Source organism: Lytechinus pictus, chromosome 10, assembly GCF_037042905.1.
Source record: "Lytechinus pictus isolate F3 Inbred chromosome 10, Lp3.0, whole genome shotgun sequence".
NCBI classification, from domain to species: domain Eukaryota; kingdom Metazoa; phylum Echinodermata; class Echinoidea; order Temnopleuroida; family Toxopneustidae; genus Lytechinus; species Lytechinus pictus.
In genome coordinates, this window is record NC_087254.1 from 3904103 (window position 1) to 3920723 (window position 16621).

Here is a 16621-nt window from a genome sequence, read left to right on the forward strand (position 1 = left end):
CCTCAACATGACCAAAGTTCATTGACCCTAAATGACTTTTGACCTTGTTTATGTGACCTGAAACTCACAGAGGATGTTAAGTGATACTTGATTAATCTTATCTTTACGTTTTATGAAATAGACCAATATACTTTTAAAGTTAGGGGGTAATTCAACAAATACCCCCAACATTGCTAATGTTCATTGACCCTAATTGACCTTTTACCTTAGTCATGTGAGCTGAAACTCAGGCAGGATGTCCAGTATTACTTCATTAACCTTATGTCCAAGTTTCATGAACTAGGTTTATATACTTTCTAAGTTATGATGTCATTTCGAAAACTTAACCTTAGGTTAAGATTCGATGTTGACGCCGCCGCCGTCGGAAAAGCGGCACCTAAGTGGATTCTACAGCTATGCAGATATCTGCCAAAGGATTGCATTCTAACTGTAGTAATTTAAATTAACCTCCATCAAATGAAAAATTATTACATACCAACATTTATGTCAACAATCTTTCAAAAACCATTAAGGCCTTAGACATAACACTAGGCTTTGGAATTTCTTTGTCCCAAAAAGGGATTTTTTTTTTCCTTGAACGAATATTCCTTGATCTATTTTCAAGTATTCAGAAATTAAGGAACAAAGTTCACTGTGTTCAGAAAAAAGAGTTGGCCAGAAGGGTGCTGAGGAAGAGAACAACCAAAGTCCCCCCCCCCCCTAGCAGAACAAACCTTCACATGTTTCAGTACTTTTCCTACACATTCGATAGATGAAACTAAGCAATCAGTGCTGTAGTCAAGGCTCAAACCTCCAAGGCCAAGGCCCATGCAGGCCAAGGCTTAAATACCCAAGGCAGGGAGACCCAAGGCTAAGGCCAAGGCCTGAAAACCTCAAGGCCAAGGCATTTCAAACTGACGATATACGGAACAATGAGCCAACAATGCTTAAGCTTAGGGTGCCAAATTTACAAATGGTGTGAGCGAGCAAAGTTTTCGAGCTTTGTACATGTAATACAAAATTAAATTTTATGATAGAGTTAGACATAATATTAATAATATGATAATAATAAAATAGTAACCTTTGTATATTATTTTTCTCGGCGATTTACCTTACAATAATTATTATTACCCTGGTCAGCCGATCCTGGCACGCCCATTCTCAACGTTTGCCCTTTCCCCACTCCCTGGGACAAGGGCGGCAGAAAGTTTTTTTTCTGGAGGGGGGCAAAGCCAAAAAGAGCACTTACATGTCAAAATGGGCATTTTGGTGGGAATTGACATTTTCACCATAAAAATATCAACTGCGTGAAGTAGTTGTGTGTTTTGAAGTAATTAAGTTGAGCAAAGCCTTTTTAAAGTGATTTCGATTTGATACGACATATGCTTATTTTTCCGTGAGAGAGTGTAGCGAGCGAGCAGGTTTTGAAAAAAAAAATCAAATCTGAAGTTGTAAAACTCGATTTTGGTCAATTTATTATGGCGCTAATCACTGTTAAAAGGGCATCCTTGCGAGATGTTGCGAGAGCGAATCACGAGCTCAAACATTTGGACATTTCGTGTAATAAGACATGAAAATTAAACATTCCGATAAGTTTTTGTAATCATATGAAAATGTATCACATTAAAGAATTAACACGAGGGCGAAGTGCGAGCTAAAAATTTTAATATGCTGACCAGGGGCCCGTTTCATAAAACTTTTGACTTGCAACTGTAACATCTCCCATATCTATGACAAATCTTGTTATTGCAATGGCAACTTGTCATAGTTGCAAATATCCGTTTCATAAAAGCAATAACAAATTGTTATCGTAAATAAAAATAAATAAATGAAAAATAGTTCGTGAACGAGCCTGATTTGCAGCTAACAGCCGGTTTTTTTCTTCACACACGTCGTCTGCGATAAAATGTTGATGGTGACAGAATTGAAGTAAAATTTGAATCGGAGATGTAAGTACTTTCTAATTATTGTATTTATTCAATTATTACATCATTTGATAAAGTAGTAAATAAATCACTTCCAAAAGAATGACATTGATAATACATATCATATTTCCATCGTTTTCTACGAGGTAAAAATGCATTTTGCCCGGGGATATCGTGGAGACATCATCGAGATGCCGAGTGGTCGCTATCCCGGAGCTTCGGCGTAGTACACGGCAGTAGTGTTGATGTGTGTGGGGCCGGGGTGGAGCTCGAATGAGCGGCGTTGCGACTTGAGTTGCATCTGTCTTTCTTTCTGACTTTAGTCTTTAATTACCTAATTCAGTGCGATATGTGAACAGCTGTGTGAGAGTGAGCCTTTAGTTTTTTGTGGCTTGGGTTGTTGTGGGCGACAAAAATACAGTCAAGAATCGAGGAGCATTGATGGGTGTTGATTGGTATTCACGCTCATGTTTGGCCTCGGCTTTGCCTTTGGCATGTTTTTTTTTTTTTTTTTTTTTTTTTTTTTTTTTGGGGGGGTGACTGTCACAAATATTGTACTCTGTAACTGTGAGGGATTGTTTTTCTTTTAGTTTTCAGGGGGGTGGGTGGCTTGCGAGTATAAACAGTTTGGTGGCCAGACAGTAATAAAAAAAAGGCAAAATTTTTTTTTTTGAAAGCTGTGAGTCAGTTAGCAAAAATTTGGGCCTTTTTTAGAGGATCTAAGTACTTCTAGATCTAGACTCTATACAAAATCTGATTTTGTGATAGATTTCGAGTAACCCAGGCAACTGCAGCCCGCTGTACGGGCTGCAGCCCAGGAGCTGCCCGTGTATTACACGGACAGCTCCTGGGCTAGCGCTAGTTGGCAGACAAATGGGGTAGAATTGTGGTCACCATATCACCCCAAATTAAAGGGGGAAAATTATGCACTTGCCTCTATTACATTGATGAAGATCTATCGAGACACAATACTATCGTCGATGCATAAAGTGTAAGCTCAAAAAAGGCGAAAGTTATGTCGCTTTTGTTCTCCTGCTTTCAAAATTGAAAACAAAATGACAGATCGATACCGGGGCTACTTTTGCTTTTTTGAGCTTACAGTTTATGCATCGACGTTAGGAATGTGTCTCTCAATAGACCATTTTTTTTTTTAATTTAGACAATACAACACTTCTATGTGTGAATCATATCTAAATGCATAACTATTAGTGTTGTATCCTAGGCTGGGTCAGCCGAGACAGAGACCGCTAAAAAAATTTGCATGTTTTTTTGTTGAATTCAATTGACCATTGACCCCCCCTCAAGAAAAATAAATAAATGAATGTAAAAAATTGAAAATAAATAAATAGAATAAATTAAAAAAACAGGCAAAATATATATATATTACCGGTATAATCTATAGAGAGGGGGGGGGTGGGGTGGAATCTAGATCTAATAATAGTGTGTGCATTAGAAATTCACATTGCGTTGATGATGGACACAATTTATGTGCTGGAAATGACTGCATTTGTCAGGCCTCGGAGCCGAGACATCAAGACAGAGCGACCGAGGTCGAGACATCAGGCTTCGAGGCCGAGGACGCAAATTCTGGTCCCGAGGCCGTCCTCGGTACACAACACTGATAGCTATAGAATCAGCATGCTCTCTATACCCTACAAGATTTTTAACAAAGACATATGTGTTTCAACAAGAAATAATTGGTCAACGTATATCTGAATGGGGTATTGTACAGTACTATTGATCAACCAATGATACGAGTTGTATTCTGAGATTTAAATCCATGTTCCTCTTTGACCAATGTTGTCAAATAAAAACCTTGCTTTGAGCATAACATCCTCAAGGTGGTCTGAAATTCTATTAGAAGAAGGTACATGTACTCTTCTGTGGAAGTTCATTTTATGCTTTGACTGCTATATCTACAAGTTTTATTATCAATATACTAGTGTTCTGAAGTTGATGTGTTAATAATCAAATGTTTTAATGTTTATTCTACTTAAAACATAATAGATGGCAGCAGGAGCAAATGTTGGTCGTGATGAGGCGTATACCACCATCAACAATGCTGCAATTGCAGTCACCACCACCACTGCTGCCACCACCATCAGTGCTACTAATGCCACCACCACCAAGTCTGCTTCTGCCACTGCCATCACCATTGCCACCGCCACTACCAAGACCACTCCTGACACAAAGCCCCCAAGTCCTCAACTGACCAGATATTTCAGCTGGAGAAGGATAGACAAGGAACTTCAAAGCCAGGGCTTGCCGGTCTCCTACAATAAGAAAAATGCCAAGGGCCCATCTAATGAACTTGTTGCAGAATATTTGGCCACAGTTGTAGAAAAGCAGAGACTAACATGCAGCCACAGGTAAAAATCAATGTCAGATATGATGGATAGTCTTTGAAATATGGGTTGCAGAATGAATATCAGTAAAACCCATCATGATGTGCAATCTGATTTAACCGTAAAAAGGCGGTGGGGGGGGGGGGGCTCAAAAATTTTCGCGATAAATCCACAACGTGAAAGATGGTGCCGCGTCATTATATGCCTTTTTTTTTAAAGATTCATGAGTTTTCAGACAAAATTTGTGACACGTGGGTACCCGGTTCTGTAATTACGCAACGTTGTGTAAGTACATGTCAGAATTACTTTAAAATGTGATTTCATGAACAAATCCAATGCAAATTCTGTTTCTAGCCAAAATTCATAATTGTATCATACCGGTAATTTTTATTTTTACTGATTAAAATCAATTACTTTCAAGTTGCTTATGATCAGAAAATTTTGTCAACAATATAAAAAAAAAGTAAAAAAAAACAACAAAGAAATACTTCAGAAAAAAAAAAACCAGATGAATGGAATTTGATATCATTTAACGTTTATGTGTCTGAACAAAAAAAAAAAACACTTCAAGGGCTTTGTTTATAGATTTCCAGCCAAATTCTAATTTCATGCATGAATAAGTAAAATTTATTAATTACAAATAAATTTAAATAATTTTAGAACGATCAAATATACAATTTTTTCATCTGTGACAGGCATGTTGCATTTTTTCACAATTGCGCAATTAACGGTCAAGATCCCACCCCCCTTCCGCCCATCTTTCCTGCCTCCAAAATACCCTGGCAGTCTTATTAGGGTTAGATTAGGTTTACATTAAAATATAAAATTCTTACAATGGATTTCAGTGGCGTAATGAGCCAAATATATTGAGAGGGCTAAATATGGTAGATGGAACAAAAGTTCTCCCAAGATGCAAGAGAGCGAAGGGAGTGAGCAAAATTGTTGAACTTTTAAATACAGAAATCAAATTTTTAGAAAGATTTTGACGTAATCAGAAAATAATAGACTATTTCACCCTTTCCCATTCCCTTTTTTTTTTCTTGGTCATGAAACATTGGGGGGGGGGGAGGCATTGCCCCCTCATCTATACACCAGTGATGGATTTAATACTTTTTGCATGTACGATGACAACGCTCGCTCTCTCTCCCTCACCCATCCTCACTACGTGTACATGTGTGTGCAAGATAAATTATGAGGAACAATTGCATAGCATATGAAGTGATGTTTCTCAACCAGATATTCCTTATATATTATCTATTGTTGCATGTTTGCATTTTTGTTCATCATATTAACCCATCTTGATCCCTTTACCCCCCCCCCCCCCATGATAAAAACTTAGTAGTCAAATGACGTTTCCTCTTATTTTCTTTTGATATACATGCAATGTATACATGTGAGAGAAAAAAGTGCCAAACATTTTTTGAAAATTTCAATTTAATTTATTCCTTCAGGTGAGGCTTTGTCCACATTTCCAGAAAGACACAAGATAGTATCAGAAAGCCATGCCAAAATCAACGACTGAAGGGTTCGGAGAGCCATTCAAAGAGCCTAGAAATGTGATATCACCTGTAAGTTAAACACTCTTGATTATAATTCTGATTCACTTTGGCATAGGAAGTATGTCACATGATAACAATTTGAATGATTTTTGTCTTCTTGATTTGCTCTTCGTCAAGTGTTAAATTGATATATGATATTTCTTTTACAGCTGCAAAAACAACAAACCAATATCAATCATTGGTAGATAATGTGACTTGCTTTCTCTTGCCAAAGTGGTACATGAATATTCTGCATTTCTATAATTATTGACCCCCACCACTACCACCTAAGATGCAACATGTCAAATTACTGCAAAGACATAGATGCTAGTTATTCACTTCATCATATTTTTAATTATTAATTTGTCAGTAAAGGAGTAATAGGACTCAGGTAGATTACCCGAAGAAGCTCACATAATTTTTTTTACTGGTAGACCCTTTACATTCATTTGATGAATTGAGTTGATGCAAAATCAACTGAATGTAAGGAGTACAAAATCCTGTTAATAAACCTTACTAGGTGAGGCTATTCTGGTAGATCATCCCGGGGGCGCCTGAGGATCTTGTCCATTTTGAGAAATCTTGCAAAGTATCGAAAGGTGCCTCCACCCCCCCCCCCCCCCCCAGTCTATTAAGGGTTAACAATGAAAATGAAATTAGGAATAACTTTGGTATCTTGCTTATATGCATTATGAATTAATTTCTATTTCAGGTACTTCAATCACATGAACAGCAGCAGGAGCAACAACAACAGCAGCATAAACAATTTTTGCAGGAGGTGCAAAAACCACACCGGCAACCTCAACAACATCAAGATGTCCAACAACCACTCCGGGAACATTAACAGCAACCACAACTTCAGCAAGAGTTTCAACAAACACATCAGCAAAAACCAACAGCAGCAGCAACAACAGCACTTATGAAATGAATTTAATTAAAACTCAAAAGCCAATGAGGAAACATCTTTTACAAAATGAGACATCATTTGTTCATTCTTTTACAGGATAAAGGAAAGCTTTTTTGAAAGTGTAAATTTGCAGGAACGCAATGTATGTTCCCTCTGTATCTATTTATTGAAATAAATTTGACTTTAAAAAGATTGAATGATGATTCAATAAATATCTACTTTTTATTTGTCAATGAGTAAAAATACATGTATTTTCTATTTAGAATGACAAAAAGCAATTTATCAAATCAAAATCATCAAAAAATTGACCAATATGGCTCTTAGGCCCTCAAAATTGTTGGTATTTTGATGAAAAAGCTGTTTCTGCGGCAATATTGCCGTAGAAATTGTCATTTGCCGCAGCTCCTTGAGCTGCGTCAAATATTGCCGCTGAAATTGTCATTTGCCGCAGAAAGTATCTGCGGCAAAGTTTTATGAAACGGAAACTTGACGCTGTTTTAAGATTTGCCGCAGAAACACAGATTTGCCGCAGAAAATGGGAGTTGCCGCTGCGGCAAATGTTTTATGAAACGGGCCCCAGAAAAAGAACCTGTTTTAAGGAGTGCATTTAGTGATTCATGAATAGTAAACATATCTCACAAATCAAATAATGCGAGCTCAAAATATGCGATATTCCAACCTGAAAACTGGACAGTTTAAGCATTTTTTATAACCAGGAACAGGGGCCCGTTTCATAAAACTTTTGACTTGCAACTGTAACATCTCCCATATCTATGGCAAATCTTGTTATTGCAATGGCAACTTGTCATAGTTGCAAATATCCGTTTCATAAAAGCTATGACAAATTGTTATCGTAAATAATAATAAATATCTGAAAAATAGTTCGCGAACGAGCCTGATATGATATGCAGCTCAGCTCATTCATCACGGGCCGGGTTTTTTCTTCACACACGTCGTCTGCGATAAAATTTTGTTGGTGACAGAATTTATGTAAATTTTGAATCGGAGATGTAAGTACTTTTCATTTATCGTAGTCATTCAATTATTGCATCATTTGATATAGTAATGAAATGAATCACTTCCGAAAGAATGAGATTGATAGTAAATGTCATATTTCCATCGTTTTCTACGAGTTAAACTTGCATTTTGCCCGGGGATATCGTGGAGGCATCATCGAGATGCTGAGTGGTCGCTCATCCGGAGCTTCGGCGTAGTACACGGCAGTGTAGTACCTTGCGTTGGAGTGTATGGGGTGGAACTCTGCTGAGCGGCGTTCCGAGTTTCAGCTGTCTTTCTTCTGACTTTCGGACCTTAGTCTTTAATTACCGAATTAAGTCAGTGTGATATGTGAACAGTTGTGTGAGAGCGTGCCTTGATTTTTTTGTGGCTTGGGTTGTTGTGGGTGACAAAAATACAGTCGAGTCTTGAGAAGCATTGGATTTGGAATGGGTGTCGCGTCTGTCGATAGGTGTTCATGCTCATGTTTGACCTTGCCTTGGCTTGGGCATGTTTTTTTTTCTTAGGGGGGGGGGGGTGACAAAAAACAATATTGTTCTCTGTAACTGTGAGGGATTTTTTGTTTCTAGGGAGGGGGGGGGGGTGGCTTGCGAGTCTCAAAAGTTTGGTGGCCAGACATTTTAAAAAGGCAAAATTGTTTTTTTTTTAAGCTGTGCCTGTGAGTGAGCAAAAATTTTGGACTTTTTTAGAGGATTTAACTTAGTTCTAAGTTAGACTCTATACAAAATCTGATTTTGTGTTAGATTTTGACCAACCCAGGCAACTGCAGCCGGCTGTGCGGGCCGCAGCCCAGGATTCGTCCGTGTAATAGTTGGCAGACAAATGGGGTAGAGTCGTGGTCGCCATAGCTGCACCCAAATTAAAGGGAAAAAAAATGAATTATGCACTTAACCCAATTATATGGATGAAGATTGTTGAATGTTACGATGCACATTTATATAATTGACACACACTGTGAATGTACATGTGCATGCACGTATTCCGCACCGATACGGACATGATTGAATAAAAACCAAAGAACAATCAAATAAATATTGCTCCAACTATCCATATTTGATAACAAAGACATATATGTTAAGAAATAATTGGTCAACGTAATCTGTAGGGGGTATTTTACAGTCCGATTGATCAACCAATGATAAGAGTTGTATTCTGACATTTAAATCCATGTTCATCTCTGACCGTTGTCAAATAAAAACTTTGCTCTGAGCATAACATCCTCAAGGTGGTCTAAAATTATATTAGATGAAGGTACATGTACTCTTCTGTGCGAGTTCATTTACGCTTTGACTGCTATATCTACGAGTTTTATAATCAATATACTGGTTCTCTGAAGTTGATGTGTTTATAATCAAATGTTTTTATGTTTATTCTCCTTAAAACATAATAGACGGAGACCAGCTGCGTGGCAGCAAGAGCAAATGTTTGTTGTGATGAGGCGTATACCACCATCACCAACGCTGCAATTGCAGTCACCACCACCAATGATGGTCCACCACTTCTGCCACCACCATCAGTTCTGCGAATGCCACCACCACCACCAAGTCTGCTTCTGCCATCGCCATTGCCACCGCCACTACCAAGATCATTCCTGACACAAAGCCTCCAAGTCCTCAACTGACCAGCTATTGCAGCTGGAGAAGGATAGACCCGCAACTTCAAAGTCAGGGCTTGCTGGTCTCCTACAATAAGAAAAGTGCCTGGGGCCAATCTGATGAACGTGTACTTGTAGCACAATATTTGGCCACAGTTGTAGAAATACAGAGACTAACATGCAGCCACAGGTAAAAATCAATGTCAGATATATGATTACAAAATGATGGATAGTCTTTGAAATATGGGTTGCAGAATGAATATCAGTAAAACCCATCATGATGTGCAGTCTGATTTAACCCTAAAAAGCGGTGGGGGGGGGGCAGGATTTTTTTCACGATAAATCCACAATGTGAAACGTGGTGTTGCGTCTTATGACTTTTTTTTCAAGTTTCATGAGTTTTCAGACAAATTTGTGACACCGGGGTACCCGGTTGTGAAATTATGCAACGTTATGTAAGTACATGTCAGAATTGCTTAAAAATGTGATTTCATGAACAAATCCAATGCAAATTCTATTTCTAGCCAAAATTCATAATTGTATCATACCGGTTAAAATTTATTTTTACTGACTGAAATCAATTAATTTCATGTTGCTTATGATCACAAAATTTTGTCAACAATATAAAAAAAGTAAAAAAAAACCCCAAATCTACAGATGAAAGGGATTTGATATCAATTAATTTTTATATGTCTGAAAAAAATGACACCTCAAGGGCTTTGTTTATAGATTTCCAGCCAAATTCTGATTTCATGCATGAATTAGTAAAATTTGTTAATAAGAAATAAATTTAAATAATTTTAGAACACTCAAATTTACATTTTTTTCATCTGTGACAGGCATGTTGCATTTTGTCACAAGTGCGCAATTAACGGTCAAGATCTTGAGGGCCCCCACCCCCCTTCCGCCCATCTTTCCTGCCTCCAAAATACCCTGACAGTCTTATAAGGGTTAGATTAATTTTACATTAAGCATCCATAAAATTCTTACAATGGATTTCAGTGGCATAATGAGCCAAATATTTTAAGGGAGCTAAATATTGTTGGAATTTTAAATACAGAAATTGAATTTTTGGAAAGATTTTGACGTAATATTCAGAAAATGGTATACTATTTAACCCTTTCCCGTTCTTTTTTTCTTGGTCATGAAACATTGGAGGGGGGGGGGCACGGCCCCCATCTATTTGCCAGTGATGGATTTAATACTTTTTGCATGTATGATGACAATGCTCTCTCTCTCTCTCTCCCTCACCCATCCTCACTACGTGTACATGTGTGTGCAAGATAAACTATGAGGAATAATTGCATAGCATATGAAGTAACATTTCTCAACCAGAGATACCTTTGATATTATTTACTGTTGCATGTTTGCATTTTTGTTTATTAACCCATCTTGACCACTTTACCCCCCCCCCCCATGATAAAAGCTAGAAGTCAAACCATGTTTCCTTTTATTTCCTTTTGATATTCATGCAATGTATACATGTGAGAAAAAAAATTACAGTGCCAAACATTTTTTGAAAATTTCAATTTAATTTATTCCTTCAGGTGAGGCTTTGTCCGCATTTCCAGAAAGACACAAGATAGTATCAGAAAGCCATGCCAAATTCAAGGACTGAAGGGTTTGGAGAGCCAGACAAAGAGCCTAGAAATGTGATTTAACCCGTAAGTTAAACATATTTATAATTCTGATTCACTTAGGCATAGAAAGTAAGTCACATCATAACAATTTGAATGATTTTTGTCTTCTTGAATTGCTCTTTGCCAAGAATCCAGTCCAAATTTTAGAATTAAACTCTAAGTTTGAGGTGTTGATGAATTCTTTTTTTTTCAGCTGCAAAAATAACAAACCAATATCAATCATTGGTAGATTATTAATATTAATAAATTATTGGCGTGACTTGCTTTCTCTTGCCAAATTGGTACATGAATATTCTGCATTTCTATAATTATTGACCCCCACCACTACCATCTAAGATGTCAAATTACTGTCAAATTCACTTCATCTTGTTTTTAATTATTAATTTGTCAGTAAAGGAGTAAAATGACTCAGAAAGATTACCCGAAGAAGCTCACAGAATTTTTTACTGGTAGACCCTTAACATTCATTTGATGAATTGAGTTCATGCAAAATCAACTGAATGTAATGAGTACAAAATACACCTTACTAGGTGAGGCTATTCTGGTAGATCATCCCAAGGGGTGCCTGAGGATCTTGTCCATTTTGATAAATCTTGCAAAGTATCAAAAAATGCCTCCACCCCCCCCCAGTCTATTAAGGGTTAACAATGAAAATGAAATTAGGAATAACTTTGGTATCTTGCTTATATGCATTATAAATTAATTTCTATTTCAGGTACTTCAATCACATGAACAGCAGCAGGAGCAAAAACAGCATCAACCACACAGGAGATGTAACGACAGCATTGACCAACAGCAACAACAACAGCAGCGTAAACAATTTCTGCAGGAGGTGCAAAAACCACACCGGCAACCTCAACAATATCAAGATGTCCAACAACCACTCCGGGAACAGCAACCACAACTTCAGCAAGAGTTTCAACAAACACATCAGCAAAAACCAACAGCAGCAGCAACAACAGCACTTATGAAATGAATTTTATTGAAACTCAAAAGCCAATGAGGAAACATCTTTTACAAAATGAGACATCATTTGTTCATTCTTTTACAGGATAAAGAAAAGCTTTTTTGAAAGTGTAAATTTGCAGGAACACAATGTATGTTCCCTATGAATCTATTTATAGAAAAAATTGACTTTAAAAAGAATGAATGGTGATTCAATAAATATCTACTTTTTATTTGTCAATGAGTAAAAATACATGTATTTTCTATTTAGAATGACAAAAAGCAATTTATCAAATCAAAATCACAAAAAAATTGACCAATATGGCTCTTAGGCCCTCAAAATTGTTGGTATTTTGATGAAAAAGCTGTTTCTGCGGCAATATTTGACACAGCTCAAATAGCTGCGTCAAATTTGCCACAGAAATTGTCATTTGACGCAGCTCCTTGAGCTGCGTCAAATATTGCCGCTGAAATTGTCATTTGCCGCAGAAAGTATCTGCGGCAAAGTTTTATGAAACGGAAACTTGACGCTGTTTTGAGATTTGCCGCAGAAACACAGATTTGCCGCAGAAAATGGGAGTTGCCGCTGCGGCAAATGTTTTATGAAACGGGCCCCAGATCTTACTTTTTCGTCTCCAAGTGCTTACAAAACAATAAAAGTGACGAAGCAGAAACGCTGTTCTCTCAATGGGGCTCCAAAATGGGCGAATTTTCCAAGAGAAGGGCAAAATACGAAAAAGAGAAGTGACTCTGGCAGCCCCCTGAGGGGGTAGGCTCGAAGCCAGCACTTTGTTATATGTATAGCAGATAGAGGAAATACGACCCTTTTGTTTCCAAGTGGTTTCAAAGTAATAAAAGTGACTTTATCACATAGCAGAAACGAATTATGACTCAATTGGGGCTCCAGAATGGCAGATTTTCCAATAAATAGGTAAAATACCGAAAAAAGGGTGGGTGGTTTTGCTAGCCCCTTGCGGAAGTAGGCTTTGCTGTGCCAGCACTTCTTTATATGTAGCTGATGGAGGAAAATCTACTTTTTATCTCCAAGTGGTTAAAAAACAATAAAAGTGGTTTACTGCAAAGGAGAAACCCCTTTTGCCTCAATGGGGCTCAAAAATTGCGAATTTTCCAAGAAATGGGCAAAATACGAAAAAGGCGTTGGGTGACTTCGGCAGCCCCCTGAGGGGGTAGGCTTTGCTGTGCCCTCACTTCTTTATGTATAGCTGATAGAAAAAGCCTACTCTTCCGTCTCCAAGTGATTTCCAGAATATAAAAGTTGTTTTTCTTCACCATTTTGGTACATTGGGGGCTCCAAAAAGCAAGATATTTCAATAATCAAGCTACGGATAAGGGTGGTGAATCTTCAACAGGCTCTTGTGAGACTATGCTTTAATGTGTCCGAACGTAATTGCATGCAACATCCAGACTGATGACTCCTCTAACTTTTCCAAGAGGTTTCATCAACATAAAAGTTGCTTTAATATGTAGAAAACGCCTTTTGCCCTCACACCAATACATGTAATACACCTTTCTATCGCTAGGCACATTATATGGACTTCTGCGTCAACAAAGGCGAGGCAAGACCGATTTAGGCTATTGTACTCTCTTGAAATGCATGCCAGCGATCGCATTGTAGTCGATATCGATAGCGTGACTAAGATACGGAGGTTGCTTTTTGGTGTCATTTTATCGTAATATCGAATATTACATTTCGAGGTATTTTCCCTTTATCTAAGCAAATTAAATAAACATAAATTCTGTCATGAAGCATATCAGTATTCTCGTTAATATAATCTTCTTTCGTGTCGAATGCTGATATTTTGCATTTGTTGTTGTTAATGCAAATTTTGGCATAAATTATCATAATTTTCAAAAAAATATTAACCGGACTGTCCAGAAAACGATTGCAATCGATTTCTACTATCTAAATCTTAGTGTAAAGCGTATTCATTTCACATTTTCCGTTTGTATGTGCAAAGAAATATGAAAATAATTGATTTTCATGAAAAATCAAAGATGGCAGACAAAATTGCCAATTTTGAACCCCGTGGGACACAATTTTGCAAAGGGAACATCAAAATTCATTAACTTGACACTTCAGTCAATACAAAAATGTTGGTTAAAAAAAACACATTATCATGATGGTGCACGGGAATCCCCATTTCTGTCTAGACTATAACATTTATAAAAGTTTAGGATTTGATTTCTTGCACGGCACCCGTGCCCTAGAACATGCAAACAAAATGAATACCAATGTAATAAACCAATTCGTGCGTATGTTTGATGAAAAGAATCAACTCCATTGTATTTCGCAAGCTGTGCTGTTAACCAAATCCCCAACTTTGTCAAGCATTATTGAATTATTAAAGGCACCCTACTGCCTACAAATCCTAGTTGAGCTCATTGTCTCAATGTTAATCGTGTTTGACAGCAATACAACTTTTATCAATAAATATCAATTGTAATGATAAAATTAATTAATTGAACAGTTTTCAGAAACATGAATTTTCATCTTATCTAAATCATATCATCAAAATGTTCATAAATCTTTCAGGAAGCTTTTCCTGTCAATGATTTCATGTACATACATTACAGCTCTGTTCTGGACTACTAATTTGAGCATCCAATAAATATTTGGTAGATTTATGCATGGAGCTATTATAGCTCTATGATATATTATTCATTTGCTTAGGGCCTTTTCTAGACAACTGGTCCTGTGTAGAATACTGATTGCTTTGAATTTCTTTGTGTGAATTTCATTGCCTAACACCTGGGAAATGATATCCTCTTCGACTAATAGAATTTTAATGATACTTCATACTATTTGTATAATTTACGAATTATATCCTGTACAGAGTGTCTTCATTGTAATATACATGTATGTCTACGCTTGAGTAAGCAGGAGTAATCATTTACTTTTAATCAATTTGTGCCAAATTAAGGCACAAATTTAGTAATGAATCCAGATTTTATTAAGATCATAGTCATACAAGAGTTTAAGTTAAAGTCATTGCATTTGTTTCTTAATGTACATAGGGATTGTTTTCGAAACACATTTGTAGTATATCAATTCTCATGTTGAAATTGTTGGTCAATGATACTTGAATTATTTCATTATATGTTAATGCTGACTTCTTATTTTTCATTTTTGCTTGAAGGGGTGTCTGTAAAAAAAGTAGCTTGTCACCGTGTTCAATGACAAATTGAGATGCATCAATTGATTTCCAGATTTGTAAAGATACATTCAATCTACCTTTAATAAAAGGTTCTGAACTTCCTTGTTCATACTCAAAATTTCTCAGATAAAAATCTTCCTTATACCCTGCCGCGGTAGCCAAATTATTTTTCCCACAGTAGTTCCTGACCCCAATATGCATATTCATGACTTTCGTCTTCGGAATAAGAGTACGCATGCGCGTGGACAAAATTGTGGTCGTTCTCGTTGTTGTCATACCATGAATTGCCGGTACCCTTCTAGCGGGCCTTGGGGGCCTTGTCGACCTTAGCCCAGCTAGGCTTAGACTTATAACTAGATTCCATTCTTAAACACTTATCAGATTGCCATTATAATTAGAATAACAAGACAAAGTGATAGGCTAGCCTAGGCTATGGCTTGCCTAGGCTAGGGCATTAAATTTTATCTCAAATCTGGACCTGTCTAATGCATGCAGCCGAATAATGCCATGGTTAACCTAGAACTGGTTAAAGGTAAAAGACAGTAGATCTAGTTGCAGCAAACAATTAGACTTTCTTTTTCATTACAATGTCGTTTAAGGTTAATTGTCCATGGGCATGCGTACTCTTATTCCGAAGACGAAAGCCATGAATATTAATTGGGGAAAATAATTTCGCTGACAGCGAAGGAGTATTCAATATATTCCAGTTTAACTGATCCGTGTCATCTCTCTGTCGCAGTTCATTTATAGACTAAGCATGCTAAGTATGATCAATATGGAATTTTACTTGAATTATAAATTCCTTTAATATACTTTTTGATCGTTTTACTCTTTTGTTTTCTTGCACCACACTTCATCGAGTAATGACAACAAAACTGACATTTACCTTGTTCTGTTTGACCATGATCAAGGGATCCTCTAAGTCTGTTGGACATTGTTATCTCTGAAGGATGAACCTTGGTTCCTGCTTCCTCGGCAACATCTCCTCCAATGGCTTGTTTACCAAAGCAGGAAAGCAATAGTCGGCGGGTATGGGGCCACTTGTATTGGCGACTCTCCCAAGTGAAAATCTATTTCTTGACCCAAAAGCCACAAAAAGAGTTGTCAGAAGAAGGACCTTGGAAATTTCAAACATTCTTGGCCAATTTACACTTGTTTGTACTTTACGCTTTCTGGCGGCACGAACCTGAGCTTGCCTAATTCTCTTTTCATCTTCGGAGTCGCTTGCTAATTCGTCACTCATGTATTCATCTCCTGCGGACCAACCTAAAAGATGAACATGATTACTGTATCTTTATTATTCACTTGATCAATCTCCTATAATTAAGTCAGGAAGTAATTCCGCCCTCCAAAAAACGAACAGCTTCAAATAATGAAAATAATATAAGGCCATATCTATTATGCACAACCGTTCATAAATTTCACACGCAATAAAGCAATAGGCCTATGCGCTCAAAAGGCTGGTGTCGGCTTTTTTTTATTCAACATAACTTACATCCTTATTTCAATAACCTGCTTCAGATTTATTTGCTATTCCGATATACCTTTTTAGTAA

General features: G+C 37.2%; 1 protein-coding gene and 1 long non-coding RNA gene across 2 annotated transcripts; both read left to right on the forward strand.

Annotated features, from left to right (window-relative positions):
• The first annotated feature begins 1852 nt into the window (after positions 1 to 1852).
• Positions 1853 to 6891, forward strand: LOC129266589 (uncharacterized). The gene is made up of 4 exons (XM_064105139.1): positions 1853 to 1928; positions 3912 to 4273; positions 5701 to 5817; positions 6500 to 6891. Exons 2-3 carry the CDS (start codon positions 3912 to 3914, stop codon positions 5702 to 5704), a joined length of 366 nt encoding a protein of 121 aa, XP_063961209.1. The 5' UTR covers positions 1853 to 1928; the 3' UTR covers positions 5705 to 5817; positions 6500 to 6891.
• A 738-nt stretch (positions 6892 to 7629) lies between these two features.
• On the forward strand, positions 7630 to 15877 carry LOC129260636 (uncharacterized). The gene is made up of 4 exons (XR_010294741.1): positions 7630 to 7704; positions 9102 to 9495; positions 10853 to 10969; positions 11661 to 15877. It is a non-coding gene; the product is annotated as an uncharacterized LOC129260636 (long non-coding RNA).
• Positions 15878 to 16621: the final 744 nt, after the last annotated feature.

Excerpts from the sequence above, each read along its gene's own strand:
- LOC129266589 (XM_064105139.1), top strand. The coding sequence starts at position 3,912 with ATGGCAGCAGGAGCAAATGTTGGTCGTGATGAGGCGTATACCACCATC.